Source organism: Azolla caroliniana, unplaced genomic scaffold (assembly GCF_043228905.1).
Source record: "Azolla caroliniana isolate FFs.n. ecotype wild unplaced genomic scaffold, voAzoCaro1.0.p SCAF_5, whole genome shotgun sequence".
Lineage (NCBI taxonomy): Eukaryota > Viridiplantae > Streptophyta > Polypodiopsida > Salviniales > Salviniaceae > Azolla > Azolla caroliniana.
The window spans coordinates 4,562,550-4,580,883 of NW_028230440.1; the positions used below are offsets into that span (position 1 = coordinate 4,562,550).

Here is an 18,334-nt window from a genome sequence, read left to right on the forward strand (position 1 = left end):
TGGAGTCAGATTTCCTAGGTAATGAAATTTGAAAAATAACAAGCAACAAATTGGAGATAGTATAGTCAAGATGTAATCAACTCAGTTAAAATCCAATGAGCAGTTGGTGAACTTCGATAAATATTTAGTTCCACAAAAGATAGCGTGTGTAGAATATTGCCCAACCCAATAATTGAAATAGAAAAATAGAAGATTAGCAACAAAAATACGAAGGTGAGAAAAAACATTAGATTTGAACAAATAAAATTTCCCCTAATATCCTTTTTCAACCCTTGAAAGAGTCATTATTGTTGTTATTTGAGCAGATTTGTGGTCAATTTATTCTCTTTAATCCTTCTACCTTTTGGGGTTAACGAATGGCATTTTATATATTCCAATGTTTTTCTCTAAATTTTACCAAATAAGCTATACTTGAAAACCATGCCTAATGTCATCATATTTGAGCCATTTCAAAGTAATGTATTTGTTTATGATGCGAGAAGCAATTGATGATGCATATTTTCTTACTTTCATTAATATTCAGCTTTTTTTTATCAATCATGTGAACTTACCAAAGAGAAAAAAAAAACATACATGGAAGTTTGTCCCTCTCCTTTATCATCTCCAACCTCAAATCATCAAGAAGTTACAACTTACAAGCATGAATAAAACTGTGATTATTTTTATTGTGACTTGGAACTGCATTTCTCACCAATAAGCTCATTTGCATGCAAGTCACGTTGCATTGATGAAAAACTTCACTCTCTTGAAGGCTATCAAATGCCATGAACATGTAATGTCAAACAAATTTTAGCATTTTCAAACCTAGTTTACTTCTTTGTTTTTGTTGATTTCATGCATGCATACATACATATATGCATAACACACACTCATACAATGTGAGCCATGTTGCTTGGATGAGAAACTTCTCACTTGAAGGCTATCAAATGCCATGAAAATGAAATGTCAAACAGGTAACATTTAAATTGGACAAAGCATCCCATAGGATCTCTTACTTCCCTCATATTTATACACACCTACTAACATATGCGATCTTAAGAGGAGGCCAATTCAAAGGACCCCATAGGATTTCATTCTTCTCATGGATCTATGCTTACATGCATGTCTTTTGACATACATGCATTCATATATAAATAACCTTTAGAGTAGCAAGTTCTCCAAACTATACTCACATGTCTTTCTGCATTCTCACATGCATATGATACACATATCCTTCAAAGAAGAGCTTCTTTCTTTGCCATTGATCTTGTGTTAAGGATATATTTAATGATTAAGCAAATAAACATATAGTTAAAACAAAGAAATGGATTTAAGGGTATCTGTCTCCCATTAATGAGATTGGGCTAGTCTAATCATTATATATATAGATACATAGATAAACAGATAGATATGTTCACAAATGAGCACACTGTAGCATGCCTTAATTGCAAAGAATACTTTCACACATGGTCTATCAAGTTAGAAAGGATACTTTTTTGTTAATCACTAGGATATCTCAACCAGCTCTAAATTTACATTCATGTAACAAAATCGAAATTCGATGGTAACAACCCAAAGAATCCACCAATTCAAACAGTGGTTGTCACATCAATGAAAAGCATAAGCCAATACAGGATTTTGAATAGGATGCATTAGGGTACTATTTAGCGATCATAGATTTGCATTAAACAAACCAAAGACGTTTGGTCTGATTTTAGCACGTGAAAACTTGTCCTCTGGTTAGTATGTTGTGTCCTTGCTTTCCTTTCAAAGAACATTTTCTTTAAACTAATTAATTTGCATAACCAAACCACAAACCATTGGTTTGATTTAATGTGCAACTGATTCTCTTGTTACTACACTGTGTCCTTGTTTGATTTTTGAATGCGTTTTCTTTAAACCAAGCTCATTCACACAGTGGACACATCATCAAACCATTCTCGTTGCACTCCATGCAACACTCTACAACATCCTTGTGAGAGATTCGCTTGCGGCTACCCCTACATATTGAGCATGGTATAAACCTTACATCAGCACAAACACTGCAAACATTCTTACTGTTTGTAGGTAAGCCTTCCACAAGTCTTGCAAGGATTCCTTCTTCATGTAATACTTCCACTTCAGCAGCACCTCCAATATATCTCCCCATTATAAACAGCCTTGGCACCAACACTACCTTTCCCATTAAATCCGTAAGCTCTTGCCTGAACTTGGAATGCATCCATACATCTCTCTCATCCACATGCACTCTCAATCCTTTCAATATCAACCGGAGCATAAAACCATCTTCAAAGGTCTTTCTAACAGCCCTCAAACTCGTGAAGTAGATAACTATTTTGTTTTCACAACCCAGTGGACAAATCCTTTCGAATTTGTCAAGATACTCTTCTCGACTCCATTCTTTGTCCTCATTTATGAGAGAAAAGACTTCAGAAAATGAAGGTTTCCTATCATGAAGAGAGGCATTTTCCAGCTGAGCAGTGTGCATTCTCAGACTCTTACATTTCATATTGTCCTCATGACAGCAACTATCTTCATCTGAACATGACATTTCAGAAGCTGAAGCAGTATTCTCAGAGGATTTACCCTCAGAAATTTTCCAGCAATCTTCAACAGCTTTCTCAAAGTTAGCCAAAATGCAGGGATCAAAAAGAGGAAGAATGCTATCCTCGGTCTCCTTGTCTTTACTTGGCATCCACTCATCTTCTGCATCATTCTCATCTCGAACAATAGTAACTGACACCTGTCTCGATAGAGAATCGAGAATTGAATCATCACTGGACTTTACAGTAATACTTCCCTTTGAAAGCAATGAATTCTTCAGGCTAATTCCCCTAGTAGGTGATGCAAAAAGTCTTGATGGTGATTGTAGGCCAGGATTCAACAACAGCCTCAAGCCAATGGTTGCTTCACATGAATTGACTAACGAGACATTTGTGTTATCATTACAACTTAGCTGATTTGGACTGTTTGCATGTTTTCTCCTCGCATAATTGACTATTGAATCATGTGCATTAAGAACTTCCTTGTATTCCTCAAAGTCTAATTCTACCTCATCTTGCACCGATTTGAGATTCAATAGCATTGCATTATGCAAGGAATCTCTTCTTCTTGACTCGGGCATACTGAATAATCTCAACTTCCATGGTAATTTTGATAGCATTGCATTGTTGTTACTTCTGGCAGGTACAGAGTTTGTGTGTGATAAATAATCGTTCAGACTTTGTGTTTCCTGATTCTTCGATGGTATACTTCCCATGCTCTTGTAAGTGAGTCTTTATGAAGATGGAATATAAACTTAAAGCTAGATGCATAAAACTCTTAATAGAAAGTCAGTGGAAACTGAGTTTTCCTTGTTTCCTATCATGGTTTGCCATAGAAAAGAGCATGCCATTCAGTGATGTTGGATCGTCATGGCATTACCTCCAGGAACCCATAGTACAATAAGTTGTTCCTACATAGAATCGTTCTAAAAATATTAGAAGAAACATACATTAATCCAAAAACAAAACTAATGGTGCACATAGAAGAACTTATTTATACCGTGATGAATTTTGTGGAACAAAGCTAGAACAAGACGAAGCCTTCACATGGGTAAGCACTCTTCATTTATACCTTCTTCACGAAATTTATCAAAATACACATTTTCTCAGACACCCTATGAAGTTGTTTATGATATGATGAAGCAATTGAAGACGCGTATTCTCTTACTTTCATTCAACAAGGGTATGAATAGATGAACCCCATCCCTTTCAACTGTTAAATTAACATTTACTGAAGAAGAAAGCAAAAACACATTTTCTGAGAAACTAGAAGTTAAAAAAGACATTATTTATCAGAAACCCCAATGGACGTGCTCTTCTGATTCACAGAAACAAATATATAGTTCATTATTCAAGAAAAGAACCAAAAGTCTCAGAAATTCTGATGCCATTGCCCTTGTGCAGAGTTACAAATCAACAAATAGAGGAGATACATGTTCTCTTCAAATTTGTGCAGAGTTTATACGCCTGTAAACGGTAATATGCCACCTCTCTCATTAATATACATAAAAAAAGAGCACATCCTCAACCATTAAACACATCAAGAATAACATTAACCCTAATATTTGGTTGGCCTTTGAACAACCTTTCTGTTAAGAAAGATACATTGTCTCAGAAATCCTAACGGTGCTGATCTTCTGATTCATGAAAAACAAATATATAATCCAAGAAGAAAAAAAAGTTTCTCAGGTATTATGCCCTTGTGCAGAATTACAAAGCAACTAATTAATTTTGCTTTCCAATAGACTGGTAAAAAAAATGACAAATTTTCTCAGAAAATTCTAATGATGTTTCTCTTCTCATTTCAGCAAAATAATGCTTTCAATATAACCACGCCTCTCTCATCAGTATCAAGACTCATCATTATATATAAAAGAAAATATCCTAGTTAAAGAAGAATTAAACAGAAGACAAATCTTCTCAGCAACTCTAATAGATTTTCTCTTTTTTCTTATACAAAACCAAAAGACACATTTGTTCAACAACCTTATGGTATGGCTATTCTGAGATAGGCAAAGAAAAATTAAAATTTAGAAAAGATGACACATTTTCTCAGAAAACCTAATGGCATTTCTCTTCTAATTCATGCAAATCCAGGATATAATTCTAGGAAAAAGGCAAATTTCTTATTCCGACTGGTGCAAAAATTAGAAATGCAAAAATAGAATAATCCTGCAACACAAAGCTATAACTGCAAAAATAGCTTCTGATTTGTGTAAATTTTACGAATCAATAAACACAAGATTCATGCAAAACAAAGTGCTATAATTCAAAACCAAAAAGACACATTTTCTCTTCTAATTTTTACAAAACTACAAATAGAAGAATCCCATCACATATATTTATATGCATTATACATATACACATACATACGCAGCGTGTGTGTGTGTGTGTATCAGAAAACATTACCCTGGCCCATTCAACTCGTTTAAACTAGCATTTCAAACCCTAAATTCATGCATGTGTTTCTAAAGGTTGTTAAAAAGAGAAGATCTGTCTAAACACGCAGAGGAAGCTAACGAGATGAACAAAAGGAAGAAGAAGAAGAAGAAAGGGGTCTTACCGCAAGTTGAAAAGTTGAAGATGTGAAGAAAGGAGAAGGCGGAGAGGGGGGGAGGAAGGGACCTCTGTGTTTTCTGTGCTGCTTCTCATTTCATACGAGCTGCCATGTTTTCTTTTCTCTGAGAGAGACAGACAGACAGACAGAGAAACAGAGAGTGAACGAGCGCGCGGGCTTGAGATGTTGGTTTCACACTCGTCCGCCCAAACGGCAAAGCCAAGAATGCCCATGCCCAAAACCACCACCACCACCACACACACAAATATTTACATACATTCATAATGTTATCGTCTGGGTACCGCACCCTCGCCCATATGAGCGAGGTTTTAAACCTCAGACACTACTACTCCGCGAGAGCTTCCGCGTGACCAGCTGGTCTATCAGAAGCTTGCCTCCACCTCTTCACTGACACGTGAAAGCTTCTACCCCCTCTCCATTCGGTATATTTTTAACCTTACTGTAACTCGACAGTTTCTGTAGCACCGTAACTTCTTATTAGGACCAATAGGCTAGAGAGCTCTCTCTGTCTTGCCATGGCTTTTAACCTAACCTTGAAGTTGAAAGTTTCACACAATATATCGATTAATCGTGGAGGTACTCTGTTGTATTTTGATATAATCATGAAAATAGACGTGGGTTTTCGGATTTAAATCAATGGGTTATTGGCATTGTACAATTTGTTTTACAAACTCAAACAAAACAATTAAGAATGAATGTCTCCTTTTCCTTGGGAAAAGTAACAACATCGTGCAACAACTTTAAGCATGCCTAGAAAAACATCGAGAATGTATAGACACTTCACGATATTGTCCTTCTTGATGAGACTTTATTTAAAAAGTATGTATCGGTGTTCAAAATGAGGGAAGGAGAGGGGGGTATGAGGACAAATCGTGGTGGAGTTAAAGATTAGAGGAAAGACATAAAGACATTCAACTTTGTTGATAAAACTTGGTAGAAAAAATATATATAAACAACAAAGTTTGTGACAAATGACGTGGGAGCATGTTGGGAACACGCTATACTATGTAACGTGAGCAAGGGTAGGTTGTCAATGCAAAGAGAAATCATGTGTGGATTATGTCCATGATGGAGATGAGGGTTTTGCTTCTCTTCAATAACATGCACTTAGGTAGAACGAGTGCGAGAGTGATATATCATCCTCAAAAACCAAATATGATCTATGGAACCGAGGTGAAACATTATTAACATGACATTTTGTGGAGTTGCTATTCATGCAATTTACCATTGAAATTTGCAATCAAGAGTACACGTTGTCAGTGGGAAAGAGACATGTATAACGCTAGTTTAGGGTTGAAAATGTGGCAAGAGACGTTGTTACTGGCGACCGCAATAGGTAAAAATGTTGAAAGGGAAATTGTTTTGGTAGTTCTCATGAGTAACCTTCGCAACTAGTCATAGATTATATTAGAGGGTTTACATTGACAAAATATCCTCATTGTCACGATAGGATAATGAAGGTTTTTTTCATATCATCTTGTTTGTATATTCGAAGAGAGGTCTTATTGTATGAAAATGTAGAAAAGGGGAAGTCATTTTATGAAAATATAAAGAGGACATAGAGATTGATGTTTTAGTGTCCACAAATGATTGGATATATGAGTTTCTGTATGGGATCATACTCAATGACCATTACCTTAGATATGATCATGTATCAATTGTCATCAACAACTACGGGTGTTGTGTGACATTCCAAATAATTAAAGTTTGATAATTGCAGTGGTCACCAACACCGTCTATGCCTTAACTTGATGGAAAACAGAGTTTTGTTAGTGGCATACATATCATTTGCATGTTGAATTAGTCCATGTCATGGTGAATGGTGTTGAGTGTTGCACACGAGATGATAATCTCGTGTTCTATTCTATGCATATGCGAATGTGATTTTTGGTGGAAAATGGCATGCAAGTTACCTTTGTTGATACCTTTAAGATGGTGCCACCTTTTGGATTGGATGTATTTCTTTATACAATTATTAAGGAGGATGCCAAGCCTAATTTCCTTTAATGGTGGAGGGCTAAAGCCATTATGATTGTCATGTCACAAGTTCAGGCATCATCGACAAGGACACCTTTGTCATCCTTTTAGTGGGCTTTCACTATGATAACATAGCTTTACCATTATTGTTGTATGCAACAACAATTGACTACATTAGGCATTTGATATATAGTATAATTGCAACATGAGAAATGATTTATTGTTTGATGGTCTCCATCAAACTACCGCAATAGGTATGTATGTTGAAAGTAAAATTGTTTTGGCGAATTTCACAACGAACCTATGCGAGCACATTGTTTCCATGTCTTGAGGGGATTACCTTGCAATATATCCTCACTAGTGTGATTGGAAAATAAAGAGAGTTTTGTGTTGTTGTGTTATTTTAATTTATATATATCCACATTTATGAATATATAAATGTACATACACACATACATATATATAAATTATAATATACATATGTAGAGAGAGGGAGGGAAGAACGTAGAGTTCAAATGATTTGGATTTGTGAACCCCATGGATTGAATAAAGACTTTTTGACTTTTACGACAAACATGGAGGATGGGTTCTAACATCAAAGCAATTGTTTGTTGGTATTGTAATCAAAATTCAAATTAAGTTTTCTCTGCAACCATCATGAACTGAATTACGAAAGTTAGCATATTGAGAGACGATGTCAATGTATCTCTTTTTCAACTCATTCTCAAGACAACCATGATAGCATTGCACTATCTCAAACTATCAACATTGATATTTTTATAATGTTCAGAACATAAGTCCATGTTTGGCACTTACATCCATACCCTAAGGTTGCTAATATGTTTACAATATTTAAACTATACCATGTTCAAGGATTTAGTTTACGTTTGTTTCTACAATCAATATAATCTTCAAACCAACATGACGGGGAGGCTCCAACACAAACTTGATAACCAATAATCAACATTATTGTTTACTTCCAAAAATTTGGTTCACATTGACGACTCTTTGAGAATAATAACTTGATACAAAATTAATATCTATTTTCTACCAATCCAATACACACATGTTTGTGACTTTTATGTGATCAATATAACGAGAGACATATTTAGAGGTTTCGTTGATTATTGTATTGGAGATTATCTTGTGTATAAATGCAAACATTTTACATAGTGCTTTACAATGCAATGTATCGTTTTTACCATGTTCTCTAAAGAATTGGAAAACATTCATATCATGACGTAAAGAGCATTGTTTTTGGGGAAGCCCTTTTAGTCAAGTATCGCATATGCTCCAATATATACGAGTCAATACAATATGTATATTTACACCCCAATAGTATTTTTTTGAAACACTTGATTTATGAGGTCATTGCCTCGTTCATTGGAAATTGTACCACATGTTTAAAAAAAAAAAAAAACCTCAAGATAAATTTGTTATGCTAAGAAAAACTAGAACTACTTTAGTTGTAAAGTTTTCTCTAGATAATAAAATTTATGTTCACAAACAAAATACTTGTAGATTTTAGACAATATCCTACTATATCAAATAGGGCACTATTGTTATTATGAAGAGGCAATTGTGTGTTGGGATTAAGCCCGAGTGAATGCGGAGCATGTTGCGATTTTTTACTTTAAGATATGACCAACAAAGAAAAGAAACAAGCAAAATTTCAAGTGTCATGTTCAAAATAGTTAAAACCATATTTGAGTGGCCCTAAGAATAATTTTAGTGATAATACATTTCTAACAAAGAAATCATCATCATCATTGGCAATGTCTTGTTTACTATCACATGGGTACAATGTTGGAATGACCAAGGGGACACCGCTCTCGGCCTTAATCTATTGTACACAACTCTCTCTCTCTCTCTCTCTCTCTCTCTCTCTCTCTCTCTCTCTCTCTCTCTCTCTCAACTGAGCACATAATGATTTGTGAATGGGACGAGTGTTAAGATGGTTACATTCATGCATGTTTCATTAACTTAACCACCATCGGTAAGCAATGTACATTTATCGACAATCTCACTCCGAGGATATTAGGGATCATGTTAATGACGAACAAAAGAATAAGAGATTGATGAGAATAATATATCAAGGGTGTTGGCAACGTACACCACCCCCGAGCAAAGGAGACGAGATAAACAATAAGTATAATTGATGTCTCATAACACAGTATATTACCTTATGTTATGTCTTGTATGTTGAATAATGAATATGAAGAAGAGAGCTTATCCTCACCAATAGAGTCTCGAGGATGTCTCGACATGCCGTGATGAAAGGGGCAGCTAGTCCCCTTTCATCATTCTCAGCATCTAAGGCTCCCAAATCAGTACTTGTTCCCATGTATCATAGGTCCATATGGGTTTGTTCTAGTTCTTAGAATAACAACTTCCATGACTATCCCAATTCCCACCCTTAACCCATTGAAATTAGATATAAATTATACTGGTAAGGTCGTGAGTATAACAAATTATTAGTTCTACAACAACCCTAAGAGTTGGAGCACCCTTAACAACCTTGCATTAGCTCGTGTGTTTGCCATCTAATGGAAGGCACGTAACAATCAATAACACGTTTGATACAAGTAGAGTGCAATAGAATAACGAAATATCCAAAAGAACGATAATTAGTGGTCTATAATTTTGAGTGTCGGCCCTTCAAATCTAAAACATTATTTAGGCCATACGAGAATATGTCAGGAATGAGTATTTATGATGACGGTGGACCAAGCAACGTTTGTAAACAACACACTTCTTGCTTATATGAACTATTGCATTAACATCAAATAAATTGTTTGGTATAACCTAACCTTAAGTGAGCATGTTATCCACATAGTTGGCAAAGAGAACCCTAAAACTATATTGTTGTTACTCTCCTTGTCATTTGTGGTTTATAAGCACTTGTTTCATTGTTAAACATTAAGGTTCCATCACCATTAAACTAATTTCAAGTGACACTACTCGTGTTTTCCATTGAATGTGTAATTTATTATATGTTTGTTTGTTGTTGTGTTTGAGCTCGTTAATTATAACTAAATAACTTTTTGTATATCCAACTAACCCCAAACAAACAAAACATCATCATATGCCATCATTCTAAATAGAAGTTGATCAACCATGATCTGAAAGATTCCACTCATAGTTAGGATTCCCAATTGTCATTTCAAATGTCTTTATTTGGGAACCAGTGATTGGGTACCATTGTTTCATACAATGTGGAACCACTCACAAAAATTAGGATTGCATTTATGAAATTTGACAAAATTTGCCATGTTATAACTTCATGACAATATAGTGGTATTTGCTCAAATTACTTGAAATGATAGAGCTTCATATTTGGGGGATTACATCATGATTGGATAAGTATATTCCGAAAACTCAACTCTCGAGTCCTAACCCACTTTTGGGTGCTACAACCATTGTTACGACGCAACAAGAGAGAGAACTAGGAAATGCTTCGAAAATGACCTTATGTCCTTGATGTATAAGGGGACAAAAGGCCCATTACTTAAAATGTAAATAAGTATAAATGCCAAATGATTAGTTTTTACTTATTCTTCTCCACTTTACACTCTCTAAAGATATATCTTTCTTATCCTATCGTATCTAATTGCCTCCATTTTCATTAATCAATAGTTGAAGACATATGCATGTACATTAAGTGCTTATGTTTGAAACAATTGTTAGTATATATATGTGATGTTGCCTCATTCTAGTTTCTCAAATCATCTGCAGTTAATTGTTGATTAAGTAACATTCTCAAGTTAAGTGTTGTATAAGTCTTATATATTAAATGAGAGAGTGAGAGACCGGTTGTAAAAAAATATATTGCAGAAGTGAACTAATCACATTTTTGGAAGCACTCAAAGATGTTGGACACCCACATTTGCCCATGTTGCCTACAATGGTGTAGATACCTAACAGGATTTTTAGATAAGATGGTAACCATCACATAAATATAATAAGAGAATGATTATCAAAACTTCATTACTGACTCTAGACTTGGGTCAAGTCAGGGTTACTTATCCTACCATATCGATGAACCCTTGGTGGATTGTCCTAAGTTAGCTTGGCCATATGCACCAACCATTTTACCTCAACAACCCACACTCCTCAAATATGAACACATTTAACAAAACTAAATCTTGATAACATGGTTGGGATTCAAGCCTTGGGGAGGGTTACTAACCCTACCAAGACAAATAACAAAGTGATTATGACCAACTATGGACACTACCAATACAGAAAAACAACCACCCCCCATGGATCATTTACTACAACCAAACAACACTAAGTGGCATCAACAAGGAGAGTCATTGACTATCCATTAAGAAGCTCCTAAGTCTATCATGCATTGATACGATGCTCTAACTTTGAAAGTGCTTTTACAAATGTTATCATGCTACTATGCACAATATGAGCTTATCTTGGCACTTATTTTTTGTTAATGGGGTAATACATATCCAACTAGCAATAAACTATTGCTCATTAACCACCACAAACAAAGCTTGATGCAAGTAGATAAGTGTTATTTATTGTTATTATTGCGTTTTAACAGATGAATGCATTCTCCCGGAACAAAACACTGATGAACGTTTATGAGAGTCACAGTTGCATCGACAACCTGACAACCTTACCAGATGCAAGTGTTATTTCTTGTTATTATTACGTTTTAACGGATGAATGCATTCTCCCGGAACAAAATACTGATGAACGTTTCTACCGATGAACAAAATATTGATGAACCTTACCAGATGCATGAGCGTAAGAAGCTAACAAGCTAATTTTGTTTGTTAACTCCCTATTGTCATAAGCTGCTTTACTCGTGTCCTCTATACAGTATTGGTTAGAGGAAGTATGAGGGTAGTTTTGACATTTCCTTTAAAAATGGGGGGCGAGAGAGAAGGGTAGTTTTGCAATTTCCATATAGTAGTTTATATAATGTCTAGGGTTTAAGGGGGGAAACCCTAACCTTCATCTTTCTGCGTGGAAACAGGGGAGGCCAAATTCTGAAGAAGAACGACAGAAAGAAAGTATCGAGGAAGAGGAAGAAGTAGAAGGAGAAAGCAGAACCATGTTAGTTCTTTTCGAGACCCCTGCTGGATTCGCCCTCTTCAAGCTTCTCGATGAAGGAAAGCTCGAGAAGGTCGAGGTAAACTGAAAACTCTGCACTATTCTTTTCATTTCGTGTTAGGGGTTCTTCCCTAATCCTAGCTTGGTTCATTAGGCTCTCTTTGGTGGTTTGTTTAGGAACTTAGTTTTTGGGTTTTTTCTTGTTTTTTTTTTTCCTCAGGAGGTTCGTTTTGGGGTGTCTTACCTTCTGTTTTAATTAAAATCCATAATTCCTTGTTGTCCACTGGAATTGATTTGGTTTTCTTCAGAATTTGTCTGTATTCCTTTGATTTCTGTCTTTCTTTCTTCAAGTAATGTATGAGTTTCTTTGAATTTGTCCGACAATGTGTTTGTGTAGCTTCACTTGGTATGGTTTTTCATGCTTGAAAGATATGCTCCTCTGTTTGAAATAAATATATGGATTTTACTGGTTATTATGCATCAATTAAGTCCTAACTATCTTTGCGTCAGGAGTTTTTATTCTGTATTGTGCTGGAAATTGTCGTTTGTTTCGTTTAGATTTTGTCTAGCATGGTTAGCTTTACCTTGTTTATTTTATGGTTAAGGGAAAGCTGTTGTCTGAGTGAATAGTTTGATTACACTGAAGACGTTTAAGGAGGCATATAGAGGAAAGAAAAAATGTTTCTTTTTTGTGTATATATCTATATTTTTGTTACCTTTAACTACGTTTAAGAATCTTAGGAAGTTTAAGAAGGGAATGTAATTTTTTATTTATCCATCATTGTGTATGCTGATTTGGACCTAAGCTTCTTAGTTTAACCCTTTGTACTAATTTCTTTTTGTTTTAAGGCAAGGTTATTTACACTTCCAAAGCATATGAAAGAAAATTGAAGTCTTTCTTGCATTTATATCTTGCTAATTCTATATTAATTGGAAGGTTCCTGTTTTTTCTATTTGAACTTATAAGTGTCTTCTTGTATTTTTAATGTACTACAGCTATTTTTGTAATTATATTCATAGTAAGTTGAACTGTTGTGCTTATATATATCTTTCTATTTTCCTTGATACATGCATAATGCAAATATTTCCATGTTGTATTTGTAGGATTTATGGAAAGAGTTTGAGACTGGAGAGAATGCACGCAAGGTAAAAGTTTACAGACTTAAAAATATTTTTTTAATACACAGAAATTGCTTGAAATCTAATATTCATTTTCATGGATTCAAAATTTCAACAACCTTCTTACATCTAATTTTTTTGACAGATAGTGAAACTAAAAGCTTTTAGCAAGTTTGAGAACACTGCAGAAGCCCTTGGAGCAACAACACAGTTAGTAGAAAGCAAACCAAGTAAAAGCCTTCGTAAATTTTTGAAAGCTGAATGCCAAGGAGAGATTTTAGCTGTTGCTGATTCAAAGCTTGGAAACTCTATCAAAGAGAAATTGGTACTGTTATATAATAACTAATATTTCTCTCTGAATGTGAAAATATTGATAGTAATTTACTAGCAAACAATTATTGTCTTAATGTACAATTACTAGAATTTATTTATCTCAATGTGGAAGCAATTGCATTTGTGGCAAAAGAAGGCTGAGGATAGGAGTTGAGACCCTAAACTATGTCTGTGCACATCATCCTCGCAGTTTCAAATATATTCATATTTAATTGTACTTGAAAGTACGAACCTTGAGTTGTTTTTTCATTTTTCTGACTTTGATGTTGAATCGTGTACCAGCAAATAGATTGTATTCACAACAATGCAGTTATGGAGGTGATGAGAGGGTTACGCTCACAATTGAGTGAGCTCATCACAGGTCTTGCTGGACAAGAACTCGGTCCCATGAGTTTAGGACTCTCGCATAGCTTGTCGAGATACAAATTGAAGTTCAGCCCTGATAAGGTAATAACCTTTTATGGATTTTAAACAATTAGCAATTCTGTGTTTGTTCTGTTGGATCAATGTAGTATTTGGATTTGAACGTTTATCACAGTTCTTCCCGTTTTTTAAAGTTCTAGTTTGATATTCGATTACACCATTCATGCTCTTTAAGTAACGAATAATATGATTTTAATTTGTATTTGGAATCTGAATGCTCTTTGTTATTTCTATTTCATAGGTTGATACTATGATAATTCAAGCTATTGGGTTGCTAGATGATCTGGATAAAGAGCTGAATACATATGCAATGAGGGTGAGGGAATGGTATGGATGGCACTTCCCAGAGCTTGCTAAGATTGTTCAAGACAATATTCTGTATGCAAAATCAGTGAAAGCAATGGGGCACCGAACTAATGCAGTTCAACTCGATTTTTCGGGAGTAAGTATTATATGTTAAATTAAATGTTCATGTGATTTCTTAAGATTATACAAGTAATGTGTTTTTTTACATTTATGGGTGATTTCATGTTGTATGCAGATAATAGCTGAAGAGGTGGAAGCAGAGCTTAAAGAAGCAGCAATTATTTCCATGGGAACTGAGATTAGTGATCATGACATGTTGAATATCAAGGCTCTTTGTGATCAAGTGATTTCTCTCTCCGAGTATAGAGCTCAGTTGTCAGAATATTTACGCTCCCGAATGAATGCCATTGCCCCTAATTTGACTGTTCTTGTTGGAGAACTAGTGGGAGCCAGGCTTATAGCTCATGCAGGTAGTCTTGTAAACCTTGCAAAGCAACCTGGAAGCACAGTTCAAATCCTTGGAGCAGAAAAGGTTATTTCGAATGTGTTGTCATTCTATAAGGCTATTGATTTATACGACGTGATTGCATGTGCTTCATTTGGTCTTTAATAAAATTCCTTGTCCCCCCCCCGCTTTTGATAGGCACTTTTTAGGGCATTAAAGACAAAACATGCCACGCCAAAGTATGGGCTTATATTCAATGCATCTCTAGTTGGACAAGCAGCACCGAAGCTGAAGGGTAAAATATCTCGTTCTTTGGCAGCAAAATCGGCTATTTCTGTTCGTTATGATGCATTAGGTGATTCTCCGGATGCATCCATTGGGTTTGAGTGTCGAGCTAAGGTAAACATTATACTCTCTTTCTCACTTGTGTTCTTCCAAATCTATTGTTCTATTGGAATCTTGAATAATGCTGTGCATTAACTTATTAAAAATCCAGTTTCCTATTGATTCATCTGTTTTTGAAATCTGTTAAGATTATCAACTCTTTTTGTCTTAATCTACCAGCTGGAGAATAGACTAAGGCAACTAGAAGGTCGTGCCTTGGCCAAGCTTAGTGGGTCTGCCAAGGGGAAGGGGAAGATAGAACCATATGATTCAAATAGAAAGCAAGGAACTCCAGGTCTCGTCACAGCTGCTAAGGTACTTATTTCTGAAAAACAACCAGAGTAAACCTGAAGTTTCTGAAGTTGGTCTGTAACTCAAAGTTTACTATTACGTAAGAATATTTTGATGTTTTACCCTAGTTAGTGCTTCACGTTTTTTTGAGTATAGAAGGTACAAGTGAGCTAAAATTCATCATCTAATGTTTTGACATATTTTTGGTTTTTCTTCTATAGGAATACAACCCTGCAGCAGATGTAGTGGGTTTAACCACACCAAAATCTGACAAGAAGAAGAAACGAGAGATTGAGCAAGCTGTGACTCCGACGACAGAGACGAAGGTAGATAAAGAGGCCACAGGGGAAGAGAAAAGTAAGAAAAAGAAAAAGCATAAAGATGGTGAAGCCAAAGTAGAAACTGAAGCTGAGGCTGATATTGTTGTGAAAGAGTCATCGAAGAAGAAAAAGCATAAAGAACAAGCTGAACCTGAACCAGAAGCTGATGTGGCTAAAGAGTCTTCGAAGAAGAAGAAGAAAGCAAAACAAGCCGATGACATCGAAGAACCTATTGCATCAGGTGACAGTACTGGAAAGAAGAAGAAGAAAGATAAAATAGAAATGGTAAGTTAAAAGATTGTTTATACAGGTTTTTCCCATGTTTTTTTGCTGTCTAGTGAAATGCATGTCTTGCATTTTTTAATGCCTATTCTTTAAAATGTTATTTGCTGAATAATGAAATATATATATATATATATATTTGTTTCTGGATTTAGTATTTGTTACCTAATGGGTGTTATATATATTCTAGCTATTACCGTTTTTTAATATGTTTCTTATCTTGAAATGATTGTAACATGTCTCTAACATTTGAATTGTGTTTATTTGGGTTTAAGGCTGATGTTGCGGTGTCTGAGAAGAAAAGCAAGAAAAGGAAGCTTGATTCTGAGGAACCACCTGCTGAGTCTCCAGGGGCTTCTGAGAAGAAGAAGAAAAAGAAGAAAAAGGAGATGGATGACTAAGATTTTTAACTTCATCGGATTGAAAGAGGGATTTTTGTTTTTCAATGGAGAGCTTGAAAACATGATCTTTCGATATCCGTATTTGTCGGCGTGCTTGCGATTGTGCTGTGGATTCCATGGAATATTCTCAACTAATTCAAAGTTATAATTTCTATTTCAACAACCACCTTTATGGACATGTCGATATCGTTTGATCTTTTCACTCTCAAATTCCTTAAGAGGATTGTGATTTTGGTGTTTGAAAAACAATCCCATGAAGGATGAGTACTTAAAAAGAGTCATATGGAGCTTTTGCCAATGTGGAAAGTTCTATAATTATCACTTTGCTATTGGTTTGTATTAAATCTCAGAGACTAAAAGCTGCCATCCCTTTTTTCATGATTATAAGGAGGTTTTCTAAGCATTCTTTGTTAAATACATCTGTTCTTCACTCATCTTTTCATCTTCTCAACCCATTTTTATCATTGAATAAACCTCTCCCCGGTTTTTCTGCATTGTATTATGTGAATATTTGTTGCCTTTGATTTCCTATATTTTACATTTATGTGGCATGTGATAAGGGTGACATGGTTCCCTTTAGGCTACCCATGTCTTATGTCTTGGTGGTGGGTGATAGCTCTTTATGTACCTAAAGCTTGCTTGTGAGCTTGAGCCCAAAATGGATAGTATCTTGTTACGTAAGTTATATTGTCTGCGCTGCAGTAATGTGCTTGATATTCTACTTGATGACCTAATAAGGATGTTGCTCAATGCTACCCATGTCTTATGTCTTGGTGGTGGGCGATAGCTCTTTATGTACCAAAAGATTGCTTGTGAGCTTGAGCCCAAAATGGATAGTATCTTGTTACGTAAGTTATATTGTCTGCGCTGCAGTAATGTACTTGGTATTCTACTTGATGACCTAATAAGGATGTTGCTACCCATGTCTTATGTCTTGGTGGTGGGTGAGAAAGCTCTTTATGTACCTAAAGCTTGCTTGTGAGCTTGAGCCCAAAATGGATAGTATCTTGTTACGTAAGTTATATTGTCTGCGCTGTAGTAATGTACTTGGTATTCTACTTGATGACCTAATAAGGATGTTGCTACCCATGTCTTATGTCTTGGTGGTGGGTGAGAAAGCTCTTTATGTACCTAAAGCTTGCTTGTGAGCTTGAGCCCAAAATGGATAGTATCTTGTTACGTAAGTTATATTGTCTGCGCTGCAGTAATGTACTTGGTATTCTACTTGATGACCTAATAAGGATGTTGCTACCCATGTCTTATGTCTTGGTGGTGGGTGAGAAAGCTCTTTATGTACCTAAAGCTTGCTTGTGAGCTTGAGCCCAAAATGGATAGTATCTTGTTACGTAAGTTATATTGTCTGCGCTGCAGTAATGTACTTGGTATTCTACTTGATGACCTAATAAGGATGTTGAACCTTGATTGGGGCATTATCTTACCAATTTCTCTAATACACACAAAAATGAATGTGGCCAAGATCATTACATGGCCTCTTTTGAGCCTTGCACTAAATGATCTGATGCCAAATCTTCTACAATGGGGATAGTGTCTAAGTAGTACCTCCTCTAGATCACTTTTGGATGATAAACGAATGAAACAAGACCAATGCTAATTGTCCCAAGAAATCAATGTGTTTTTAAGTGAACAAACTTTGATGCAAAAAATTTGAATGTGAATATCAAGCCCAATTGCCATTGGTAGAAATCTTTATACTTATTACTGTTTGCACCTTGCATTTTTTTCGGTTGTGACTAATAAATTGTTTCCATTGTTGTCACCGTGCATGTTTCTTCTCAATACTTCCTTCCACATTCCGTCAACGTGGGCTCGATACTTCTTTGTGGGACTATTTGAGATTGGACCAACTACTACTACTTTTG

At 35.5% G+C, this 18,334-nt stretch overlaps 2 protein-coding genes across 3 annotated transcripts; one reads left to right on the forward strand and one right to left on the reverse strand.

Annotated features, from left to right (window-relative positions):
• Positions 1-1,451: 1,451 nt before the first annotated feature.
• LOC147863787 (uncharacterized) lies at positions 1,452-5,322 on the reverse strand. Of its 2 annotated transcripts, none has more exons than XM_087319471.1 (2): positions 5,086-5,322; positions 1,452-3,433 (listed from the first exon to the last, which is right to left on the reverse strand). In XM_087319471.1, the coding sequence occupies exon 2, from the start codon at positions 3,236-3,238 to the stop codon at positions 1,886-1,888; it is 1,353 nt and encodes a 450-aa protein (XP_087175597.1). In that variant the 5' UTR covers positions 3,239-3,433; positions 5,086-5,322; the 3' UTR covers positions 1,452-1,885. The 2 variants fall into 2 exon arrangements, with proteins under 2 accessions (XP_087175597.1, XP_087175596.1); XM_087319470.1 differs by having other exon boundaries at positions 1,452-3,448.
• A 6,748-nt stretch (positions 5,323-12,070) lies between these two features.
• LOC147863788 (putative nucleolar protein 5-2) lies at positions 12,071-16,869 on the forward strand. The gene is made up of 10 exons (XM_087319578.1): positions 12,071-12,229; positions 13,255-13,296; positions 13,415-13,594; positions 13,885-14,049; positions 14,267-14,467; positions 14,567-14,863; positions 14,975-15,175; positions 15,341-15,475; positions 15,673-16,056; positions 16,329-16,869. The coding sequence occupies exons 1-10, from the start codon at positions 12,152-12,154 to the stop codon at positions 16,452-16,454; spliced, it is 1,809 nt and encodes a 602-aa protein (XP_087175704.1). The 5' UTR covers positions 12,071-12,151; the 3' UTR covers positions 16,455-16,869.
• Positions 16,870-18,334: the final 1,465 nt, after the last annotated feature.

What these genes read in the sequence shown, in the direction of transcription:
- LOC147863788 (XM_087319578.1), top strand. Translation starts at nt 12,152, where the DNA reads ATGTTAGTTCTTTTCGAGACCCCTGCTGGATTCGCCCTCTTCAAGCTT. An exon ending in ACTCTATCAAAGAGAAATTG is followed by an intron (nt 13,595 to 13,884) that starts GTACTGTTATAT and finishes ATCGTGTACCAG; the next exon opens with CAAATAGATTGTATTCACAA. An exon ending in AGAAAGATAAAATAGAAATG is followed by an intron (nt 16,057 to 16,328) that starts GTAAGTTAAAAG and finishes TTTGGGTTTAAG; the next exon opens with GCTGATGTTGCGGTGTCTGA.
- LOC147863787 (XM_087319471.1), bottom strand. Translation starts at nt 3,238, where the DNA reads ATGGGAAGTATACCATCGAAGAATCAGGAAACACAAAGTCTGAACGAT.